Genomic DNA, 22,127 nt, shown 5'->3' on the forward strand with positions numbered 1-22,127 from the left:
TGGGATTTCTTTACAAACACATAGATACAATCATGATTAGAGTAATCTTTCTATAGAAGTAAATCAATAAGTTGTACCACAATCAACTTAACTATTTCAAGTCATGCTGTGACCTGAATTGTACACAATGTAAGTTGCGATTTGTATTTGGATTTAGAATGTGAAGTCCATTGGGACTCATACATCCGAATCTATCAAATTCATCCGAATCTATCAAATTCATTTGATCTGCCAATGATTGAATTTAGTAACATAATTTTCACACATACCATTGGGTATGTTATGCTAGGTCTCGAATCTATCAAATTCATTTGATCTGCCAATGATTGAATTTAGTAACATAATTTTCACACATACCATTGGGTATGTTATGCTAGGTCTCTACGTGAAACCATATGCTACAAGCTCTCATTGTTCACCACCTTGCTTCTGAAAAGAAACTATGTGAGTGAAGACATTACTATGGTAATACTTCTCATCATTGAACAAGAGCAATCTTTGAGGAGTATATGTCGCGACAATTTGTAGCCTTTGAATGGTTGATTCATTGGAATCAATATAGCATATTGGAATCAATATAGTATGTGAAAATGTTAACCCTTTTGGACTCAATGTCAACCTTTGCCTTTGTTTAGCAACGAGCCGAGGTGTCAGCGTCAGCGGACTGTCCTCCCCTCCAGACCCCCATGGGTTCCTGGGCCTTCCTTCCTATGCTCCTCCCACAGTCCACTTTTTGGCTGCCACTGCACCAGCAGCAGATGCCCGGGCCCAAGGGCCAGCCACACATAAACATAACACATATGACATGGGCATGCCAAAGACAGAGAACAAAACTGCTGCTCAACAACCTAAGACAGCGGACCCCATCGAGCCATATGAGTCCATGTTTTATAATTAGTCTACGTTTAATACTTCCTAATTAGTATCTAAACATTTAATGTGACAGGTACTAAACTTTAGTCCATGGAACCAAACATCCTCTGAATGAATCCAAGTTCCCATCCCAATCATCTTTGGAGTCACATTCACACTGAAGCCATCTTTGGAGTCATGCCCAGTGCCTTGAGGATAAACGCATAAGTAAACGCATCTTCCTGCAATTTCTCAAACCTGCAATCACAGGCAACAACCACCTTATTGCTCTGCTTCATCTTCTCTACAAGTACATCGTATGCTAGCACTGCCAGAACCAACAAACAAACCAGCTGCTTTACTTTACCTTCCCGACTTGGAGAAGTGCCCAGCACCCAGTTCGCACTTGAACAACAAAAGATTGCCGTCTGTCTTGAGATCCCGCAGCTTGGCCACGTACTTCGCAGGTTCAGAGTACATCACGCGAGGATCTGATCACCAACCCAACCAGTTAGCTACCTACTAGTGACACTTGGAATGCAAATGGCAGAGGCACCTACCATTTAAGCCAGCCGTGACAAGAATGTTGGGATACTCTTGTGCTGCCACCTGTAGCGTGGATAAACAAACACCAAACCCCAATGAGCTTTTAATTTGCAGCCAATTCGAAATGGAATTCATGCTTGTGGAAGAAATAACATCAGAAGCAAGAACAGTAAAGATGAACAGAAATAAAAATACTAGCTTGATTAGTAAATACGCCTAGGGAGGCACAGACATCACTACTTACATTGTCAACAGGAGAATATGATTTCATGTAGTAGTAGTATTCTTCTTTCCTCGGATCACCCCACTCCTGAACCGAGGATAGCAAACACAAATCGATAAGAACAGAAGCAAGTAGACGACTATAACAGAATGGACAAGTGTGCTAACAGCTCGAATAAAACATGCCAATTGCAATTGACATGGTACAAGTGTCAAAACATCACTATCATGCAAGTGCCAACTATTCCATCCCTATCCTCGGGCACAAAGCATAATGAAATAAAACAATGGTTCAAAAACTAAAATTGTTCAGATTATAAGCGAATCTATATTAGCTATTATAACAAGGAATCACTGTATCCAAGCCCTAAGATCTGCTCAAGCCTAATGCACGTATCTTTGCCTAAGTATCTAGCCCCAGTATGCACTGTGGCGCAACTGCTGTGCTCAATGTGAACTAAAGCTTAAACCTGATCCCAGCTGCACAAGAAAGGTTGCATTGCTTAAACGTTTGGATAGATATCAGTTGGTATTGATTTGATGTGGTGGTACCCAAGTGTGATTGAAATGTTGGGGACTGGACAAAAGGGCACCAAAGAACATTTCCAGAAAGTATCTCTACGCATTATTTGTGCTAATTATAAAATGGCAATAAACATGATAGTGAGACATGGGGAAAAAATAATGGCATAAAAAGCATCTGAACTGAAGAGGAAATGGATACCTCCCATTCAGCTGTTGTCAGTGGGATAGTTGGATCAAGCATAGTTGTGACAACATCAACAAAAGGGACTCCGGCAACAGCAGCCTTGAATAAGTCAGGCCTCATATTTAGGACAGCACCCATCAGTAGGCCACCTGCACTTCTTCCATTGATGCAAAGCTTTTCCTTGGAACAGTATTTGTTTTTTATCAAGTGCTCGGCACAATCAATGAAATCAGTAAAAGTATTCTTCTTCTTCAAAAGCTTCCCATCCTCGTACCACTTCCGGCCCATTTCACCACCACCACGAATATGAGCTATCACATATATAAAACCCCTATCTACCAGAGATAATCTGGATCCTCTGAATGTCGGGTCGATGCAAATCTGCAACCATAGCAAAATGGGAAAATAAGGGCATGGTTAACTCAATGCCATTCTGCTACTTACTGCTGAAACCTAGAATCATCATAGTCTCAATGCCAAGTTGCCAAATTTTATCAGTTGCTACTTGCTAGACATTGATTTAGAGACTAGAATTCTGACCCCATTTTGCTGGTAATTCATTACTGGGTCCTGACAAGGAATCTTTATGACATCAAATTATCGAAGTATACCATTCAGCGAGGAAACACTAGACTAAGTGAATGGTTAAGAACAGTTATCACTTCAAAATGACAGTGAATAACAGTAAATGAATATATGATGCCACATTAGCAAATAATACATAACATTCCAAATGAATCATTTGCATCCCAAGATGACCCAAGGATGTGGACATGAACTGCATGCCAATCTGAAGAGTTGTTCAAGGCATTCAAAATGGCACAACACATTTTTATTACAGAATAGTAAACACACGACATACCTCGTAGGAGCCATAGCCATATAGCAGCATTGGGTCTGAGCCATCAAGCTTCACAAGATCTTTTCTGTACAGAACGGACATCGGGATCTGAGTGCCATCGGCAGCAGCAGCCCATTTCCTTTCTGTTACATAATTTGATGCATCAAATCCACCTAAAACCTATGGACATTTAGAAGAACAAATCACAACGGGTTTATAAAAGTAAATAAAAAGATCAAATCACAACGGGTTTATAAAAGTAAATAAAAAGAAATCGATCCTGGTCAGAATACCAAATATTTATATAAACCTATTGCAACTTATAGCTTACGGGTTTAATCTTCTTCAGCACTGACACCCCTGAATCCATATCATAGTCGTAGACAGAGGGCGGGGTCCTCATTGAGCTATAATTAAATCGAAGAACAGATGAATGAAACTCAGACTCCTCAGGATCCACAGCATATGTTGGATCAATAAAATCAATTGTTCGACCTCCCTGAAGTTGTCCAATTGACTCTCCAATAGCAGGTAGCCGATATAAGGTTACTTTGGGTAGGCCATTCTCACGCTCATATACAGCAATATGGTTGTCAAAGAGCTGGACTTCCTGTATTTTCACACTGAAGGGTAGTATCAGTTTTGATGAAACAGTGACGTGTTACACACTTTTGTTATCAATGGGCATCAATAAAATTTGCAAGCATGTAAAGTTCCTGATGGATAACTTAACTAGTAGGTTCATCAAATTTTGTATTAGCTGCAGTTTCAACGAACCATTGTATATCACTGCCAGAGCATCAAGCCTCTTACATAGAAACAAAACCCAGGGCCAGGAAGCAGTGGTAAGTAAATCTAAATCTTTGGCAGCCATCCTATCAAAGATCCAATATTCTCGAAGATCGAATATTCTAAAACTGACATATTCCATAGATAAACTTGATATGATAAAACCAAACTAAATGCAAGCTGATTTGATCTCAATTCTTCATAAGCTTAAACTGGATGGAACCCATAAGTTTCCCATGCTGTAGCTGGCAACACACATAGTATTAATCAATAGCAAGCAATGCCACTACAAGAATGCATCTGAACTTTCAAAGAGGAAAAGGTCTAAGTTGCAGCTGTAAAGTATCCCCCCTGGTTCCAATATTCATTAACAAAACACAATTAATATCCTAGAAGAAGATTGACAGTCCATGGCACTCACATTGTAAACTCTTTTACTTCTTCTGCTTAATGCAAAGAGATGCAGTTCTCCAGTGTATTCTAAAAAATTACTAGAAGAAGATTGACTTGTGCTATCAAATGGTTATGCAAGGTTTCACAAATCATTCCTCATCAAGAGAAAGTTAACAAAGAGCATCACAACAACACAAACAATGTCCCCAGAAAGTGTGATGCTGGATACATGATTTATGAACCGTAAGAATGATTTCTGAAACTTGTATAACTGGCAAGTACCTTTCTCTATGTGGTAGCAGTACAGTGGTCTCAGCTACATTATCCAATGGGCAAGCAACCAATTCAGAATTGTAGAATTCATCACTTCGCCTCGTAATAAAGAAATGATTCCCACGATGGCTAGCTGTTGTATCAATGCCATACACACGAGGCGTCAAAACCACAAGTTCCTTGTTCTGTTTGGATGTGTCGAGGTAAAAGATAAAGCTAGTATTTTTGCTTCCAGACTCAACAAATAAATATTTCTTGCTTTCAGAGGCTTGAAGGCCAAGAGAAAATGTGTCATCTTTCTCATGATAGAGACATGCATCGCTTGATTGATCAGACTCTAATTTATGTAGCCATACCTGGAAAGGCCCAAAAAAAAGTAAGATAAAGTATAATTATCACAAACTCCACGAAAATTATGTCACAGTTGATGCTAGCACTAAAACATGGGTACTGCAATATCCAATAACCTACAGGCATGGCAAGTATAACTAAACATTCTTAAAAAGTCACCGAAAGTTTCAAATGAAGTCATAAAACAAGACGCGTGCCATGTAGGAGTTAGAAGAAGCGAGAGGAACGAGTGGCATACTTTATCTGGCCGAAGAATGCTATCCATTGTAATGTAAACAAGGTGGTCATCACCAGCCCACTCAATGTCAGAAGTAATTCCTTTAAGTGGTTGCCCAACATATTCTCCACTCTCGGCGTCAATGACATAGACAGTGTAAATTTCATCGCCTTTAGTGTCTTCTGCGTAAGCCACTAGCTTATTGTTGGGACTGACCTGAAACGAACAGTTAGATCATATTAGATAGACACAAGGAACATCGAAGTTTGAAGGGGCGTGTGCGTGAGGGAAACAAACATACAGAGAGATATGCTAAAAAAGGGTTTACCTTGAAAGCCCCAATGCTGTAGTAATCGTGGCCCTCAGCTTTCACATTCTCATCCAGAATAATGTGCTCATCAGGAGCATCAGGTCCTGTGGGCATCACATCGTGGACAGTAATTGGAGCATCAGTTGGTACGGGACGCCTACAGTGCTGCACATACTCCTTGCCAGTCAATGTCCTTTCATAGTAGTAGTACTGCCCTTTGCGAAGAGGTGCATCGATATCATCTTCCTTAATCCTTCCTCTGATTTCAGCATATATTTCATCCTCGAGTTGCTTGACATCTGCAAGTGATCCGAGTTAGCATAGCAGGGTAAGCATATCAGGACTGAGACTCCTGGCAACAGTACAGATCGATAGAACTGCCACTCTGATGCATCTGGTCGGCACGCTAAAATTAATCCACAGAGGGAAGCGATATGCAAAAGCTCCAAATGCAGTGGCAATGGACTGACCGGACATGACGGCGGCGGTGTAGTCGTTCTCGGCGCGGAGGTGCGCGAGGACGTCGGGATCGGATCGGGAGTCGTCGCGGAGCCAGTAGTAGTTGTCGACGCGTACGTCGCCGTGGTCTACGAGCTGACGCGGCACCTTCTTGGCCACCGGCGGCGGCGCCATCGAGGCGTACGAGTGCGCAGGGGGAGGGCCGCGACAGCACCCGAAGCCGAGGAGGAGGAGGGCGCGGCGGCGCGAGAGCGGGGATGCGGTTGGTGAGATCGCGCGATGCGCACGAGGAGGAAGAAGATGCCTCGGCAACAGCCGCAACATCGCGGCCCTTTTATTTATTCTCCGGGAGTTGGTTTGTTCCGGCTAAGGTTTTGGATTCTCAATCCCGGTCATTTCCTTCGTCTTTTTATTTACTCCTAACCGGATAGTCCAAAACAGAGCCCAACAATTCCAAAGGCCCATTAAGCAAAAGCCTTCCCCGTTCCGTCGTCGTGTTGGTCCGGCCGGCTCGGGAGGGAAGAAACCTTTGGAAACCCTAGCCACGCCACGCCCCCCCTCTCCGCTTCCCGGCTGCTCTTCGCTGCTAGGAGAGGAGGAAGCTATGGGCGCCGAGGAGGACGCTGCTGCCCGCCGCGAGCGCCTCCGTGCCCTCCGCGCCGCCAAGGAGCTCCTATCCACCCCCGCCCCCGACGGAGAACAGCAGTAAGATCTCTCCCCTCCCGTCCCCTACCCTATCTCACTAGATAATTCCGCACCTACTGTTTTCTAGTAGTTAGCTTCTTTTAATGGAGCTGTGCGTATAACAGGAACCACTCCTCACTAACCTTAGCCAATCTCACAAATCTGGACATGCAGAGTTGCTTCTCCTTTTGCCACAACTCAGTGGTGTTTGCTAGATCTTTATCTGACCAATTGGGTTTCATTTGTTTTCTTTATTTTAAAAAAAAAGAGAGAGAAAAAGGTTGAGTTAACTTGAATGGATTTGTTGGTGCTTGACACTGTTTTTATGTTTGAACAAGTGGAAGGGTGGGAACTACCAAGTAGGTGCATTGCTGGGTCTTGATGATCTGCTTTAGTGGGTATCATGAAGCATGGGCGTAAAATGCAAATTCTATCTATGCTCTGTTCAGTACATGCTACTAAATGCTGGTTCTTATGCTTGTTGATTGTATCAGAAATGGAACCCATGGTGCCACAGAAGAACACGTGGAACAGCCTGCATTACCAGGTCCACAGGATGCACCTGATGAAGCTTCTAAGGAGAACATTAGCTCCATTGAGGAGGTCAAGGAGGTTCAAGATGATGGGTAAGTCTATTTTTTTTTAAAAAAAATATCTTGAACGCGGATTGTGCATCTTCTATTTCATTGAAGAATAGTATTGCCATATATGATAATTCCAAGCCATTCACTGAATCCCTTGTATGTGAATGTAAGAGAACCTCCATCTTTGATTTAATGGTCTTGGTAGATTTGAGTTCTGTTTAGTGCTGAGTGAGATATTTTTTTATGAGTGTGCGTTCTTTTTGATGCAGTGAGCTTCCTGCCATGAAGTTCAGAAACTACCTTCCTCATGATGAACAACTCCGAGGTGGTAAGCTAGCTCCAGTTTCTCTTCCTAAGTTTGAAGATCCAATCAGTGCTGAAGCTGCAGAACCAAAGCAAGTGGAGGTACTATCTTGGTGTTCTCAAATTCAAGATCTCTTGTTTGTACTTTTGACAAGGTAAGCTGTCAATTAATCCTTCAACATTATACTGTGCATGCAGAACCCTTTTGGAAACATAGCCCCAAAGAATCCAAACTGGGATCTGAAACGTGATGTGCAGAAGAGAATTGACAAACTGGAGAAGCGAACACAGAAAGCATTGGCGGAAATTGCATGTGAGTGCTCAAATATGATTAATTGGCAGATTATTCCTTCATTTTCCATTGAGTTCCTTGTGTGATTTTTTGTTTGTTTTCTTGGTTGGGCACTTACACATTGATATTTAATTACTCCGCCGCTTGCAGTGGAGCAACAGAGGGAGAAAGAAGCCCTGGAGGAAGCTCAAGATTGACCAACCTGAGTCAGTGACAGAACTCGTAATATGTAAGGTACTTGGGGCGCTTAGTGTATCTACCGGTGGGGATGAACTGAAGTGAAGCAACCTTGATAAGTATGAGAGATGGTGCCTGGATAGGACTTGTTTTTGAGGTAGGATAGCTAATATATAAAACTAGAGTGAAATTTGTCCAGTGCTACATGAAAACCTGAACTGTAGTAGCTGTGTCCTGTTTTATGTAGACCAGATCAAACTAGTGGGGTGATTATGAAGCATGCCTTCATGCTGCGCTGAGCAGAGTGAGGGTATGTTTGGTTGGTTGTATTATTTGATTCATGTATGAAATGGTTCAAAATAATGATGATCCTTTTGTTTGGTTGGTTGAATTGTACCAACTCATTCAGGATGAAGTCATCCCACTTAATACATTATTTTACTAATAGGAGTGAACCATATGGTATAAATAAATTGGTTGAACCCCACCATCCAGGATCATCATGCATGCATCATGTGGTGCATGCAACCAAACACATCCTGAATCTTTTACATTCTGGCTCTTTTGGAAAACTTATTTTACAATGGAAAAGAAACTCCTGGTGTACATGAAGTCCCCTCCCTGTGCCTTGCTCCCCAACCCCAATATCTGCTATTCCCAGTCCGCTCTCCACAATTGCTACTTGTATCCTAAGGTATCACATGAATGTAGCTGAAAGTGAAAGTGAGGTCGATTTCGGCATTTCTGTTCCATCCCTCCTCTACTTATCTGAGTTTTTCTTCTTGAGAATTTTTCAAAACCTGTAAGCTTTCTTTTATGGGGTCTTCATGATCCAACTAAATATTGCCCCCTAGTACGCATCAATAATACTTTGCGCGTGCGAAACATATAAAGGATGCCTGTAAGTTAGAAATAAGCAGCTCAGGGCGCAACAAAGGAACTGTTGCTTGTTATATTTGTTCAGTGAGGAGAGTTGACGAGATGCATACATGTATCTATCTAGTTGAGTGAAAACTGTAGCTCTAGCTGGGTGGTATGGTACATCCATAGGCTCTTTTACATACAATGATACAATCGCAAACAGTCTCCCACATCATTTCATTTTGTAGGAGCTGTTGCCAGGCGCTATAAATGAGGATTTCTCATTTCATTTTTGTTGAGTAGCAGTTGTCATCTCTACTGTCTACTCTTGACTAACTGTGCTAACTAGGAGCAGGAGCAGGAGCAGGGGTGGTAGCCCGCTCCAAGCCTGGCAGGAGCAGGCTGTTGTTGCTCCTCGCATTCTCCCGCATCTTCCCGACGATATGCTTGCCCTTCTCCTCCAGCTTGCCCCCCATCCTCCTGCCCAGGTCCATCACCCGGGCACGCCTAGCACCGCGCTTCCTCTTCACATCTCCGGCCTCCTCACTGGCAGAGGTCCCTGCAGCTACCACCATGGCTCTGTCATCTCTGCTGCTGCCCCTCAGCAGTGGCATCCTCAGCTGATCCCCTGTCGCATCCTCACAAGATTGCAGGGGAGCTCCACTTGCTGAAACTAGCTGGGACTGCCAGTGCCGGCTCGTTGATGCTTCTGCTTGCTCTGATCCATCAAAGCATATTTTTGTCTTGGGCAATTCATTCTCGCTTCTCGTTGAAGAAGCAGGTGGACTCGACTTGTTCTTCGCAATGGCCTTCGACACTGATGCTTCCCCAGGTAGCTCTCTGGTCGTGCCTACAGGGGGCCTTGCACTATTCTCAGTGGTTGGCTCACGGTTGAGCCATATAAAAGGCGCTATCTTGCGAGGCACCCAGTCATCCTTATCTGATATCATCCACGAGACTGGAATACTTTCACAGTTGGGAAGCACCAAGCTCTGATGAAGCGAAGCCTGTGTATTTGTAGGACACCAACCAAATGTTCCCAGATTTAATAACACAGATTTACCGGCAAATAACAGGTTAGTCATGGCTCATGGGAGGTAAGTAAAAACCACCTTAATTCTGTTGCCGATAAGCGAGGCTATGTGGCTGTTGGTGATCTTCCTGTCCCCGACTGATGATTCCAACTCCCACTCTATCTCTGGCATGGACGTGAACCCATACCAAATTCGGTCACCTGGAGGAGGCTTTATATGTAGGCGCATTGTCCCACGGATACTTGATATTTTAATTGCTAATGATAATGGCACCTTTTTGCAAGGAAAATGAGAAAATACAGTACACATCAAAACTTCCCTGGCCACACTACATAAATAGAAATATGAAAATTGTCCAGACTAGATATGCTCTTTTCCATGATTTACGCCTTAGCGCACAACCAGTTGTCCATCGGGTAATGTGTCGGTATGGTATAGCAAAACAAGAACTAACCTGTGATACCTGGTCAGCTATTGAATGCAAGATTCTTTTCCACCTCGACATATATGTTGATGTCCATCCAGTGCTCTTTGACTTCCTTAATGCATCTGCCACAACCTCAAAAGGTCATCAATTGCCTCAAGATGATGTTTTCACAGGACCATCATGCTCAGAATAGATAGGTGACAGTTCTCACGTCACATGCTATTGATTTCATCATTTACACATACATTAAATGCCGATTCCAATAACAAGCAGACAAAGAAAGCGCATAAGAGTAGAATTGTCACGAACCTGCTTCATCATCATCCCCCACTACAGAATCCAAAGCTTCTGAAGACCTGAATTGGTTACCATATTGCTCAATGCTATCAAGGACATCCGAACCCACATCCCCGTTAGAATCATCTTTAAGACTAGTCCTCATTATGTCTTTTTCCAACTCTGGCTCCTGAATCTCAAGTCTTGTTTCAATATGCAGAAGCATTCCACTAGAATAGTTAAAATCGACTTCAAAAGCCCACAGCTCGTTCAAATCCAGTGGGATGACTCTCATTCTGTGTAGATATGGTGGAAGCTTTCCAAGACTGAGGCCAGCAAGTGTAATTTCTCCAATGTAGGCTGGAGTTCTCGTGTTTGATAATGTTCGCTGACAACATACAAGAATCAATCAATAGAAAGAAAATATGAACAATGGATGAACGCACCTGAAAATATCAGCATCATCTGACCTGAATGCGTGCTTTGATGGCCTTGGTGACCTCACCATTCATTTTAGCATCAAAAAACAACCGAGAGAACAGGAGGTTCCAACAAAGTGTACCCTCATCTGCAAGCTTTTCTTCCACATTTGTATGGGAGGAATAAGATAGCTGGCTGTTGGAACTCACGGAAGAGCTAGGTGTAGTAGGTTGCTTTATATCCTGTTTAGATGTTACCGGACTTTTGCTGTCGGGAGAAGCCTTTACTGGTGCCTTCTTTGCCAACCTTTTTAGAAGATTTCTGAATTTTGAAGATCCATCGGTCTTTACAGTGCTGTCCACAAGTACTTGTTCCAGGCCCGAGAGCATGGAGGGTTTTAGAAAACATGGGTATCCAGCATTCAAAGAGGATATGTAGCTGCGGAACTCTCGAGCCAACATGGCATGGAACTTGTGCTTGTCCTTGTCAGTAGTAGATGCAAGACGAAGTGCTTTACACCATGATTCCTTTTCCCAAGAGGTTTGTGCATAAACATAGCATACCTTGCTCCCCCTGGAAACCTGAGATTCCTTGCTTTCCAGTTTTATTGGATACCTCTTGGCCCTGATGGAAGAGGTTATAGCCAAACTGTCTGAGCCATTGAAACCAGGAAGAACGACTAGTCTGATTGCTTGCTTTGTACAACAATTCTGGCTATTAAAATCTGGAGAAAAGGAAAGATGAAATGGTGGAAGATTGCATACATACTAACCATTTACGCGAGGGTAGATTTGATGCAGAGACAGCAACAATTGTAGAATCCAGCAGGTGGATGGTGGTGGTCTGCTGAGAAGCATCATCAGGTGCAGACAAGGTGAGCGAGTGGCCTTCAAGTTTAGCCAACATCTTCACAGGGAAAACCTCCACGACGGTCTTCTTGTCTTTGATCCCCCCGTGGCTTTGGGCATCATTTGATGGGTGGTGGCTGGCTTTGGCGGGCATCTTTTCTTGCTCTAGAATCCACAGGAAACCCTGAATTCCACACAATCCATAGTCGAATTGCTTGATTGCTTGCTCGCTCGCTCGCTTGCAACGCGAATCGGATTGGATTGGATGATGGATTGGATTCCTACCTGTCGCTTGAGGTCCCCGAGAGGAGGAGGAGGCGGAGCCGGAGATGTGTCGTCGCTGGAATTGGAGGAGGAATTGGAGGGGCGGGTGGTGGTGGTGGTGAGGGTGCGGATGGCCCAGAGGAGTGCTGCCCCCTCGGCGATGGCCAGGGAGAGGACGCCGACGACGAACCCCACCACCAGCAACGCCACCGCTACCGCCATGGCCACCATGGTGGAATTCCGTTATTTTTATCGGCCTCCGCTCCGCCTGATCAAAGTATGGCTGCGCAACCCACGCCAAACGGAACGGAACGGAACAGAGTATTATACAAGGCGTCGGAGGAAAGCAGCAGTTGACCACCCGGACGGACAGACAAATGCACGGAGGAGCAGAGACACGCAAAGAATGGCATTCCTATTTCCTCTTGTTTCCATCTCTTTCGTAAAAAAAAGGAAAGAAAAGATGACAAGTAGGGGCACACAATTGCACACCACCTGTTTTTAAAAAGTCGCTTTATAGTTTTCTAAAACACAATTGCACTTCAAAATATTCTAAAACAATACTTCGAACCAGCGGCAGGATCACCAAAGAAAACGTTTATGAAATAGGCTAGGGGCAGGATCACCGAAGAAAACGAAATAGGAGGTAGGATCACCAAAGGAAAACGTTTATGAAATAGGAGTTAGGGTTAGTTTGGTAGGATTCTAAAAAAAAGCCAGAACCGGAGCTATTTTTTTTAGCTTGGCTTCTCCATATAAAACAGCTCCAGCTCCTCCAGTGCTCCAGCGGTGAAGCCGTTTTTGACCAAACCGTTTGATAGAGCTTCAGCTGGAGTCACTGAAGAAGCCGCAGCCCTGCCAAACTAGCGGTTGCTGGCAGTGGGCACAGCTAAAACAAAACTAGATACGATACATGATTTTGCAAACAAAAAAGGAAGCAGAGCAACTGCTACTAGTAGTATAGTATCATTAGTAAGTATATTGGATGGAATAGTTCTGGAAAAAAGATACTCTCTTCTATCGTACAACAACATGAATCCAACACTTGGTGCAGGCTAAAACAAAATAGCCCGTAACATGCATACCCCCAGTTCTATTCGCTAGCCCCCGGTTTGGTTTGGTTTGCTTATATATGCAAAGTCTTCTATCAAATAAGTAACACACTTCCTTCTCAACATCATCTGTATTCCGCTGAAGAAGCCCTCGGTTTACCGCTGCTTGACGAGTTGAGGTGCAGAGACACAAATATCACCCCGATCACAACTATCAGGCACCCCACCAGCGTGCTGAAGAAAAGAGCCCCAGGCTGCCTTATCTGCACGAATCCGTACACTCCCCCCGATGTCACCACAACCATGTCGGTCAGGCCGTCGCCCGAGAAATCCTCCATGATCAGCGCATGGGTGGGAGGCGCCGGAAGCTCGATTATGGCCAGTATGCCACCAGAAGGTGATAGCACCACAGCCTCCTGATCGCCGCCCGCGATGATCACCTCTTTTCGGTCATAGGAACGCAATGAGAAAGCCTTCAAAGTAGGAACCACTATGTTCTCCATCATCCCCGACGGAGATGGGAGATTGGACCATGTTGCCCCTGTTGATACTTGCCACCTCCATACCGCATCATGGCCAAGCAGCCCAGGAGAGTACGAAGTCACCTACAGTCACAAGCATACCACCATTTTGTGCACACTTGTCAGTGTTAAGGCTAAAGGTTGCATCAACATGAACTACTAGTTAAAAAAAAAGGGAGGGGAGGGGAGGGCACTCAAGGCACAAATGCTGACCTCTCCCTGGCTTGTCAAAAAGACGATATCTCCATGGCTTCCTCTCCTGTGTTTATGCCCATCATCTGTCTGGACCAGGATAGGAGTCGCAACCTCTAAACCAGTCGTATCAAATTTCCTCCCAAAACTTCTCGAAAAGTCACCATGATGGAACAGATTAAAATGGTTGTAATGGCAGATAGACACATTAAAAAGTTGCTCCCGCACTGGAACACCCGATGTAGCAACTGCCCAACACGGTTTCAGCACTTCCATTGACCCACTTACAACTGTCTGCTCTTTAATGCCGTTTCCACCAACAACCTACACAAATGGTGAACATCAACCATTACTTCTACATATACAAAGGGAGGCCACGACAATAAACACAGCATCAATGCAGATAGCTAGCGAAGAACAGTATGCCAAATGCTTTGCCGATCTCAGTAGAGGAGAATGGCATTACAAGTTAGAACTGATTAGGCACACGATATTATGATGGCTCTAAGTTGGATATGTCTGTCCCCAATGGCACATGTGAAAATCAGCTTTTAGACATCAAAGTATGTAACAAACAAGAATATTCGTGTATCATGTTAACATTATATTGATGCAAGCATTGCACCTTACACATGACTACAGTAGATATACAAGATAGCAATGCAATCGACATGCAAGAAATGCAAATCATTTTAACTCATTTTTCTGGCAATAAAACCATAGAAAACAAATCAAAAGGTAAGGATAGACAGAGGATATCATTTTCTCCTTCCAGAAAGAATTAAAAATCCATCACTTGAACTTGTTCAATGGTTTCAGAACCATATCAATCTACTGGAAGACCACATCATCTTACAAGTCAAGCAGTCGACCTACTTAATGGGCATATCCAAATATCGCAAATTCTTAAGCTTACGGACAGGAAATATGAATTACATGAACAACCCAGAACCAAAGAAAAGCTGGTGTACATAAAAAACTAAATCCCAACACTAGTAATAACCCCAACGCACCTGAACATGATCTAGAACTCCATCTCCATTAATATCTGCATGAAGCCCTCCTTCGGTTAAATGAAGCTGGAAATAAGAATAGTATCAAAAAAAAAATCAAGTCAGAGGTGATACACTGAATGGTTGCATCGTATTAAAGTAAAATAAAATTACAGGGATATATCTTGTTGACCTTGCATATTGTACGTCCAGAAGCTAGATGGACAGCCTCTATCCCTTCCTTTTCATGTGCAACGATAACATTAGGAACCCACCATACTTGAGTATGATTAGTGATTGTCGGAATGTACATCGTCCTCTGTGTCTGCAATAAAAGCAAAAGTTGCATCTCATTAGAAAACATTAGGTGTTTGACTTCACCGTGTGCGAACACTGTAATCTATTTGGACAAAACTACAAAAAGAAGCATAACAAAGAGACAAGACACAGTATATGTAAGGACATCCATGGTGCTTCATGCAGGGACTTGAAGATGACCGCAATCATTCCTAGAAGACAAGGCAAATTCTGAATGCAACAGCCATGTTTATGCGTCATACCTTCCTGACTTTATTTGAGCTAGCAATATCTGCAGCCTTCCCAAGCACTCTAGCTATTCTATTGGAAGCATCCTTTCCAGGTGGATTGTGTTCAATGGGCTTGTTCACACTATTAATAGCAGCCTTTCCTTGTGTTTTCTTCACTTGTTTCCTTTTATGCCTTCTAAAATGTGCAAGCTGTAGGGTAGTATCCTCTCTCCTATCCTGAAAAGGAAAACATCAAATCTAAGTTCAATGATTCCAGAGTATCAAAACTAAATATAAGAAAACATGTACTGTTCTTACCCAATGATGAGGCATGACGCCAAGAATTGATTCTCTGAATTCACGACATTCAAACTGAAAATTGACATGTGACATGTTAGATTCAAATTAGCCAAGATATCACTGTGTGAAACAAAAAAAGAGCAAAGAACAACACATTTGACATCTATACTCAAATCAAACCACAAATAGGTAGCAAGATTTGACATCTTGAGTTTACATGAATTTTCCATGGACTTGAGACCTTTAAAGCTCAAAAAACATAACACACTTTAGGTTGGAAAAGCATTGCCACCAAGCAGAGTGCAAATAAGTAAGCAATTCAGGCCGTCATAACAATAGCTGCTACAACAATAATTGATGACACCAACTTCATCAGAAGACAATCCACAACACAATACTTAAATCAAGCAACAGAGAGCATATGAAAACATTGACACAAGACTTGCTCAAATATGAGTATCTGCTTCTAGGTACCCACTACTAAGATTGGTGAAGATAATCCTGACCTGACCAGGCTGACGACTATTGAGGGCATGGACATCAAGCTTGTAATTGTGCTGTGGTATCATCACTGAAGCATCTGATGGCTGTGACTGGATGTTCTGCCAGGCCAAAAGAGAAACTTAGCAATGATATATAAGCCAAGTCCTTTGAAGACATTAAACTTTATGTAGTGTCAAGTTATATTTGACCTTTCCATGCTAAGACGGAACATGAAATAAAGAGGAACATCCTTTTGACTAACAGTGGAGCCAAATTACTGACATAAAATGAGAAGTTAAATTCAGTGCACCTCATTCTTCCGGCTCCATCTTCGCTCGCCAGTACGTCCAGCGAAGGCATAAAGGGCAAAATGGCGCAGGTCTGCAGTGCCAGTCTCAGAGCCCTGCACGGGATTGAGGTGAAGCACCAACACAGGTTAGGTCTCTTGATGAATGTAAGTAGCCAAGGTAAAGCAACAAATGGTTCGGTTTCATAGCAATCTAAGAAGCTGTTTCCTACACAGGGGGGGAAGAAAAAGAAACCTGTTTTTCATCGGTGCTTCTGCGGTGGTCTTCTGGCATCATAAATTCGTCGAAAAGATCTGCCGACTGAATTACAAGGGTATAAGCGAGTAGCACATCCAAATCCAAGCAAGCAAAGCATGTGGACCAATACAGTACAAATAGTGCGAAGAGGCAACATACATGGTGCTGCATTTCCATCCTTCCTCCTACGATGACAAGGCCAGCATCTCCATGCTTGAGAGTGTAGTTGGTTATGGAGATGGCGACCTCGCGGTGGTGTGCGCCATGAGGGAAGTCATCCTGGAGATTCTGCTCCCATAGCTTTTTGAGGTTGTGGTCGAAGCACAAGACGGACCATCCGGATGTGACGACGACGAGGACCTGCTTCCTGACGTCGCCGGCTCGGTAGGAGCGGTCGACGTTGCCGACCGCCATGGCGATGGGCCGCCTGCCGGAGGCGACCCGGACGTTGTCGGGGAGGAGGGAGATGTCGGCCATGAGGCGGGCCTCGTGGAAGGAGGTGTCATCGTTGAGGTGGCGGGCGTGGGGCGGCTGGAGGACCTGGATCTTGGCGTCGTGGGTGGGGAGGAGGACCTCGGGCTTGCCGTCGCCGTTGAGGTCGGCGATGAGGGGCGGGGGCAGGCGGTCGGCCTCGTACTTGATGGGGAAGTCCTCGTCGGCGAGGTGGTACCAGGACTCGCGGAAGGAGAAGTCGCCCTCGTGGTGGAGGGAGAAGAAGACGGCGAAGGCGGCGAGCAGTAGGATCCCGAGATCCCGCTTCCGCATCCTCGAAATCGAAACTAACCCCTAACCCCTGATCAGGAGAAGAAACCCTAACCCCCTCCCTCCCTCGCTAGTAGTCGCTCTGGCAGCTCCTAGAGAGAGTGAGGAACCCCATCCATCGGGGAAGAGAACAAGTTCTTCCTCCTCCCTGCAGAGCTGCAGGTGGTGGAGGTGGAGCGACGGAGACGACGGAGACCCTCCACCAGGCCGGACCGGGCCGGATGATAGTAGCGAATGGGCTTGGGCCAAATACATAAAATGGCCTTACCCCTACTCTGTCTGGCTGCAGCCAGCATTGTTGCAGTGCTACCATTTACTACGGCCCTGCCTGAGCTTCTGCTTTTGGACTTTTAGCTGGAAAGCTAGCTTTCTGAAAGTTGATTTTTTATTTCTGACCTTTTGTTATTGGCTTTTATAATAAATTTTTATCTTCTCAGCATACCAAAAGCTAGAAAAAAACTCCTCTCAGCTAGCTTTTTCAGCTCATTTCCTCGGAGTTAACTTTCTACCCGAGAAGTTGAAACAAACAGGACCTAGGACTCTCTTGCCACTCACTGTCAGAAAAGAAAGGAAAAGAAAAGAAATACTCGTGTGTTCAGACGAGATAACACCGGAATTCCACTACCCAGGGAGGCTTCTTCTTCCTCTTACATGGTAGTACCATAATGCAATAGTACAGTTTGTAGGAAAGAAATCTGCTCTAGGTTATGTATGTAAGATTTCTGGTTAAATAACTGCACAAGCGTCAAGCATGTATCTTTCTTATATGATATATCACTATACAATACAACTCTAGTCGACGGACCAAAAATTACAGCACTGTGTATAGTATAGTCCCTTGTTAGTTTCATCTCCTCCATAAGCTGCTCCTTGTATTGACGATAACATTTTCCAGTACTTCCTTTGTCTCACGGGGATAAAATTGTGGTGGTGTGTGTAAGTCATTCATCATCCTATAACTACTGCTATATATGACTGCGGCCACTGACCAGCTTCACTCATCTGTGGTGTCATCACATTCTGCTCTCTAAGCAATCGACTTTTGAATTCAAGATTCAAAAGGATCCCTCCATCCTTCATCTTCCCTTACAGCCCTGTTCCACCGTTCTTTGAACTTCTCCAGCTCAGCTGATGATTGTCTTCTTATCTATTATAAAGGGATAATAAGTAATAATGACAACTTATAATTCTCTAATCTAGGAAGACAAGGCATAGGTTATACTCACATGGGTCCTCAAATCCAGTGATCTTCGAGGTGTCTACACCAACAAGAAAGGATGTCAGTAATGACATGTGTCGGTTACCTTTATTCTCTATTGTTACGATCATGCAGGTATACCCCAACTAAGGTAAAGAAACAAGAACTGGTAGCAAAACACAACAAAGAAAAAACTCCCAGGCTAGATCATTTATGTAATACGAATGGTAATCAGAGCGGAATATCTGAATGGATGATCCGACAAGATTTCAAACTAGTTTCGGAGAAAACAGTACACCGCGTCCTAAATTCCTTTACCAAGTCTTTAGAAAATATCAGTTTGTTACGACAAGCGTACCTTGCTGCTAAGTGATGGTCCTCCTAAAGATGGTATCCCTTGATGGACAACATACTCACTATCAATTACACCAACTTTCTCAGTTCGATCACCCTGAAATATCATGTGACTGTGTCAATTGGCATTTCGGTTTTCCTAGAAAATGCCATGTGCCCATCTTGTTTAACAGAGGGCATGGTAGCTGAAATAGCATGTCTAAAAAGACATCCTATCTCTTAAGAATATGAAACATATCTCGAGTACCTGAGCACAATAGCCAAGCTTCATGTCAAGACCCCATCCATGAATTAGATCATTCTGCAAGCTCAAGAGATTAAAAAACAAGTAAAAGGTTATTAAAAGCTATGACCTTCCACTCACACTTTATGAAACCAAACAAGAGGTTGTTGACTTGTTATTGACTATCATCAAAATAATCTTTAAAAAAAAATGGTCAGGCTAGAGGATAATCGCACCTGGATTAGATGCCACACACATTTCCAGGCAGCGCGAGAAAAAACTGGTGCCATGCCCTCAACCCACCTATCCAAGAATGCAAATCACAACATCTTCAGATGTTTTGTGGAATGTGTTGGGACAGTTCATAAGATAACTGGTCAAGAATCAACCAGCTGCAAAATGCGATTTTGCTTCAATAACCAAATGGTCTAACAAAATAGGAATAGACTACATCAATGTTACTAGTTTTCTGAAATAAATATTATAAAGTATGAAGCGATACATGAGTACCTCCCAAATAAAGTAACTGCATAAGAGTGCTTTTTAGAGCATAGAAATAATTTTTAGCTTAGGTCCTTACCCTGTACAAGGAGGTCCTTTACTTTCATCAGAACAATTCATACTAGGTCGATTGTCGTATATTCTCCTACATAAAAAGTTGAAAGGGTGTTTTTAGAGCATAGATTTTTTTTTTTTTTTGGGGGGGGGGGGGGGAGGGGGGGGCGGCGAGACGGGGACACAAAGGAAATTTGCGTGAAAATTAGAAAGATGGAAGCACCTGTGCACTTTTGACAGCTTATTGCGGATTGTGATTCGATGGTGGATATCAGTTGATAAATCAGGGTCCAGAGCAGGTTGTGTTATTTCTAAGCCTTCAGAAACCATTATATCCAGATACCTAGGCAGATAACATAAAATCTGAGGAAGCATCTTTCAACAGAAAAATAAATTTTAGGAGCTTATGTATACAAAGGAGGCGGAGATCATTTTGCAGAAATTCCTACCCCATTTCCATTGGATAAATCACACCAAACAGTAACACAAAATAACTTGGATTTACAAAGCCTATTCCCATTACCTAAAAGAGGTTACTCAGGCCAGAGCACAAAAGAGTATGAGAATCAAATTAATGCAGCTGCTCTAGAAATGGCCAATATTCAGCACCCTTGGATGATAATATGGTTAGTTTGAATTTGGAAACTTAGTAACGTGTCTGACTAGTGGAAAAGGATTATGGCATTACGCATACCTTCTTGGGTTAAAGTTATCCACTCCAAGGTCTTCATCCCATAAAAAGATGAAATCATATATAGCCATGACATCAGGATGAAGAAAACGCTTAGCAAACCACCTGCAGCAGGAATGTGAGTTTAATTCTTCTGAGAAGGGGGGCATATATGATGGAAGGCAAACTGCTGCAGCACGTACTGAAAAAGGACTATCAGAAGTCCAGCTACTGTACTCATACATAACAGAGCGATGAGGTTTCATACAGTTACCATTTTGTTTGGTTGTGAGCGAGAATATGTATGGCCTTATCACTCCACTCAAGATGACGCCATCCATCTACATTTCCATCGTAATGGAAGAGCATTACTGCATAGTTTTCCTTGAGAAACTACAGGAAGCAAACAATCATATTAGATAAACCTCTCTCCTTTTTTCCCAGGCAACATAGACAGCTCTGGATAAGGGAAAGGACAAGTTGATCGAAACACATACCTTACGTGCCATAGTGTCGACGTTTTTTATTTGGGAGATGCCAACTGCCATGGCCAGGAGAGCACTGGGGTCATCATTTTTATTCTGCGTGTATAAGGGAGCATGATAATAATTAGCAATTAGCAAGGAAAAGGCGTACTAATAACGGATAAAAAATGGTGATTCCTGGAACGACTAGTTTGTGGTGTGGAAGGCTTAACACCTGTGCATTTCGCAGAAAAGAAGCGACTTTGCAAAATTCAGAGCTATACTGAGTGACTTATGAATTCAGACAAGCAGTCAGTCACAAGAGAAAGGTACCTTGTGGGTGGCTGCAGCGGAGTCATCCCAGAGCGGTCGGAGATACATGTCGGAGTGGCGCTCGACGATCCCGCGCGGCAAGGAGTTGGTGGTGGCAGTGGCCGCCTTGGTGGTGATCCCCAAGTGAATGCGGTTGGTATTTTCTTGCGTGGCAGAGGCAAAGCCGGCCTTCCCGAGATCCACCTGAAGATTTCAGAGCAAGAAGTGTCCAGAGACAGACAGCGCGGCGGGTGAAGAAACAAGAAAGGGAGGGGGAGCTAAAAATGGAAAAATAGCTAGGCCCGGCGGGGCGGAGATGGATGGAGGAGGGATGGCAACCTTGAGGTGGTGGTACTGGATCTGTAGGCAGGCGAGGAGGACGAGCGCGACGACCGCCGCCACGACGCCGCAGCGGCGCGGCGTCGGCGGCGGCGGGTGCTTCATCGCTGGGGCGGCCTTCCGTGCTAGAGGCGGTGGGGGGCTCCGTTGCAGCGGGAGGAGGTTCTGGAGGGTTCTAGAAGGAAAGGAAATGGAAGGGAAGGTGACGCGTGACGGTGAGGAGGCGGCTTTCTCTCTGCTGGTGCTGGTGCTGGTGCTGGGGGAGGAGGAAGAAGGTGAGGAAGGAAGAGGGTTCTATAATTTATTATTTCCTTTCCATTTCCCCTCCCGTTCGTTTTATGGGCCGGGCCGGTTCGGTTCGTTGGGTTGACACCCGCTCTCCACCTTCGCTTGTCTGGTTAGTCCCCTCCCCGTTCCCGTAACTAAAGGGCATTAAACGAGTTGAACAATGATCGACTTGCTCCCTAATCACTGCTGCCCCTGTCGCACTCCTGCTCCCACTCCTG

General features: G+C 44.0%; 5 protein-coding genes across 8 annotated transcripts; 1 reads left to right on the forward strand and 4 right to left on the reverse strand.

Moving 5' to 3' along the window:
- Window positions 1-521: 521 nt before the first annotated feature.
- LOC101762449 (protease 2) lies at window positions 522-6,328 on the reverse strand. The gene is made up of 11 exons (XM_004966500.4): window positions 5,974-6,328; window positions 5,522-5,802; window positions 5,215-5,409; window positions 4,635-4,981; window positions 3,502-3,793; window positions 3,192-3,350; window positions 2,345-2,710; window positions 1,643-1,708; window positions 1,413-1,461; window positions 1,220-1,343; window positions 522-1,110 (listed from the first exon to the last, which is right to left on the reverse strand). Exons 1-11 carry the CDS (start codon window positions 6,284-6,286, stop codon window positions 1,026-1,028), a joined length of 2,277 nt encoding a protein of 758 aa, XP_004966557.1. The 5' UTR covers window positions 6,287-6,328; the 3' UTR covers window positions 522-1,025.
- Window positions 6,329-6,417: 89 nt separating this feature from the next.
- Window positions 6,418-8,417, forward strand: LOC101762848 (coiled-coil domain-containing protein 12). The gene is made up of 5 exons (XM_004966501.3): window positions 6,418-6,667; window positions 7,141-7,272; window positions 7,500-7,635; window positions 7,732-7,846; window positions 7,976-8,417. The coding sequence occupies exons 1-5, from the start codon at window positions 6,567-6,569 to the stop codon at window positions 8,020-8,022; spliced, it is 531 nt and encodes a 176-aa protein (XP_004966558.1). The 5' UTR covers window positions 6,418-6,566; the 3' UTR covers window positions 8,023-8,417.
- A 491-nt stretch (window positions 8,418-8,908) lies between these two features.
- LOC101763262 (testis-expressed protein 2) lies at window positions 8,909-12,502 on the reverse strand. 3 transcript variants are annotated; one of them, XM_012845664.2, is made up of 7 exons: window positions 12,154-12,502; window positions 11,793-12,052; window positions 11,071-11,672; window positions 10,634-10,988; window positions 10,352-10,446; window positions 9,976-10,170; window positions 8,909-9,870 (listed from the first exon to the last, which is right to left on the reverse strand). In XM_012845664.2, the coding sequence occupies exons 2-7, from the start codon at window positions 11,878-11,880 to the stop codon at window positions 9,205-9,207; spliced, it is 2,001 nt and encodes a 666-aa protein (XP_012701118.1). In that variant the 5' UTR covers window positions 11,881-12,052; window positions 12,154-12,502; the 3' UTR covers window positions 8,909-9,204. The 3 variants fall into 3 exon arrangements, with proteins under 3 accessions (XP_012701118.1, XP_014660623.1, XP_014660622.1); XM_014805137.2 differs by lacking the exon at window positions 12,154-12,502 and having other exon boundaries at window positions 10,361-10,446; window positions 11,071-11,644; window positions 11,793-12,051; XM_014805136.2 differs by lacking the exon at window positions 12,154-12,502 and having other exon boundaries at window positions 11,071-11,644; window positions 11,793-12,051.
- A 564-nt stretch (window positions 12,503-13,066) lies between these two features.
- LOC101764188 lies at window positions 13,067-17,668 on the reverse strand. Its single transcript, XM_004966505.3, has 10 exons — window positions 16,904-17,668; window positions 16,742-16,807; window positions 16,510-16,602; window positions 16,223-16,318; window positions 15,735-15,788; window positions 15,450-15,653; window positions 15,083-15,214; window positions 14,911-14,976; window positions 13,919-14,221; window positions 13,067-13,789 (listed from the first exon to the last, which is right to left on the reverse strand). The coding sequence occupies exons 1-10, from the start codon at window positions 17,507-17,509 to the stop codon at window positions 13,310-13,312; spliced, it is 2,100 nt and encodes a 699-aa protein (XP_004966562.1). The 5' UTR covers window positions 17,510-17,668; the 3' UTR covers window positions 13,067-13,309.
- Window positions 17,669-18,111: 443 nt separating this feature from the next.
- On the reverse strand, window positions 18,112-21,919 carry LOC101765020. 2 transcript variants are annotated; one of them, XM_004966507.3, is made up of 12 exons: window positions 21,622-21,917; window positions 21,304-21,486; window positions 21,004-21,087; window positions 20,781-20,899; window positions 20,531-20,632; window positions 20,060-20,179; window positions 19,862-19,927; window positions 19,518-19,584; window positions 19,306-19,359; window positions 19,063-19,155; window positions 18,733-18,765; window positions 18,112-18,653 (listed from the first exon to the last, which is right to left on the reverse strand). In XM_004966507.3, exons 1-12 carry the CDS (start codon window positions 21,724-21,726, stop codon window positions 18,555-18,557), a joined length of 1,125 nt encoding a protein of 374 aa, XP_004966564.1. In that variant the 5' UTR covers window positions 21,727-21,917; the 3' UTR covers window positions 18,112-18,554. The 2 variants fall into 2 exon arrangements, with proteins under 2 accessions (XP_004966564.1, XP_004966566.1); XM_004966509.3 differs by lacking the exons at window positions 19,862-19,927; window positions 20,060-20,179 and having other exon boundaries at window positions 21,622-21,919.
- Between the last annotated feature and the right edge of the window lie 208 nt (window positions 21,920-22,127).

Source organism: Setaria italica, chromosome IV, assembly GCF_000263155.2.
Source record: "Setaria italica strain Yugu1 chromosome IV, Setaria_italica_v2.0, whole genome shotgun sequence".
Taxonomy (NCBI): domain Eukaryota; kingdom Viridiplantae; phylum Streptophyta; class Magnoliopsida; order Poales; family Poaceae; genus Setaria; species Setaria italica.

What these genes read in the sequence shown, in the direction of transcription:
- LOC101762449 (XM_004966500.4), bottom strand. Translation starts at nt 6,286, where the DNA reads ATGTTGCGGCTGTTGCCGAGGCATCTTCTTCCTCCTCGTGCGCATCGC. An exon ending in CACCGCCGCCGTCATGTCCG is followed by an intron (nt 5,803 to 5,973) that starts GTCAGTCCATTG and finishes GATCACTTGCAG; the next exon opens with ATGTCAAGCAACTCGAGGAT. An exon ending in GCATTCTTCGGCCAGATAAA is followed by an intron (nt 4,982 to 5,214) that starts GTATGCCACTCG and finishes GGGCCTTTCCAG; the next exon opens with GTATGGCTACATAAATTAGA.
- LOC101762848 (XM_004966501.3), top strand. Translation starts at nt 6,567, where the DNA reads ATGGGCGCCGAGGAGGACGCTGCTGCCCGCCGCGAGCGCCTCCGTGCC. An exon ending in AAGGAGGTTCAAGATGATGG is followed by an intron (nt 7,273 to 7,499) that starts GTAAGTCTATTT and finishes TTTTTGATGCAG; the next exon opens with TGAGCTTCCTGCCATGAAGT. An exon ending in AGCATTGGCGGAAATTGCAT is followed by an intron (nt 7,847 to 7,975) that starts GTGAGTGCTCAA and finishes CGCCGCTTGCAG; the next exon opens with TGGAGCAACAGAGGGAGAAA.
- LOC101763262 (XM_014805136.2), bottom strand. Translation starts at nt 12,022, where the DNA reads ATGCCCGCCAAAGCCAGCCACCACCCATCAAATGATGCCCAAAGCCAC. An exon ending in TAGCTGACCAGGTATCACAG is followed by an intron (nt 10,171 to 10,351) that starts GTTAGTTCTTGT and finishes CCTTGCAAAAAG; the next exon opens with GTGCCATTATCATTAGCAAT. An exon ending in TTATCGGCAACAGAATTAAG is followed by an intron (nt 9,871 to 9,975) that starts GTGGTTTTTACT and finishes ACAAATACACAG; the next exon opens with GCTTCGCTTCATCAGAGCTT.
- LOC101764188 (XM_004966505.3), bottom strand. Translation starts at nt 17,509, where the DNA reads ATGCGGAAGCGGGATCTCGGGATCCTACTGCTCGCCGCCTTCGCCGTC. An exon ending in CTGGACGTACAATATGCAAG is followed by an intron (nt 14,977 to 15,082) that starts GTCAACAAGATA and finishes TCTTATTTCCAG; the next exon opens with CTTCATTTAACCGAAGGAGG. An exon ending in GAGTTCTAGATCATGTTCAG is followed by an intron (nt 14,222 to 14,910) that starts GTGCGTTGGGGT and finishes CCATTTGTGTAG; the next exon opens with GTTGTTGGTGGAAACGGCAT.
- LOC101765020 (XM_004966507.3), bottom strand. Translation starts at nt 21,726, where the DNA reads ATGAAGCACCCGCCGCCGCCGACGCCGCGCCGCTGCGGCGTCGTGGCG. An exon ending in TCCAGTACCACCACCTCAAG is followed by an intron (nt 21,487 to 21,621) that starts GTTGCCATCCCT and finishes TGAAATCTTCAG; the next exon opens with GTGGATCTCGGGAAGGCCGG. An exon ending in CCGCTGCAGCCACCCACAAG is followed by an intron (nt 21,088 to 21,303) that starts GTACCTTTCTCT and finishes TTATACACGCAG; the next exon opens with AATAAAAATGATGACCCCAG.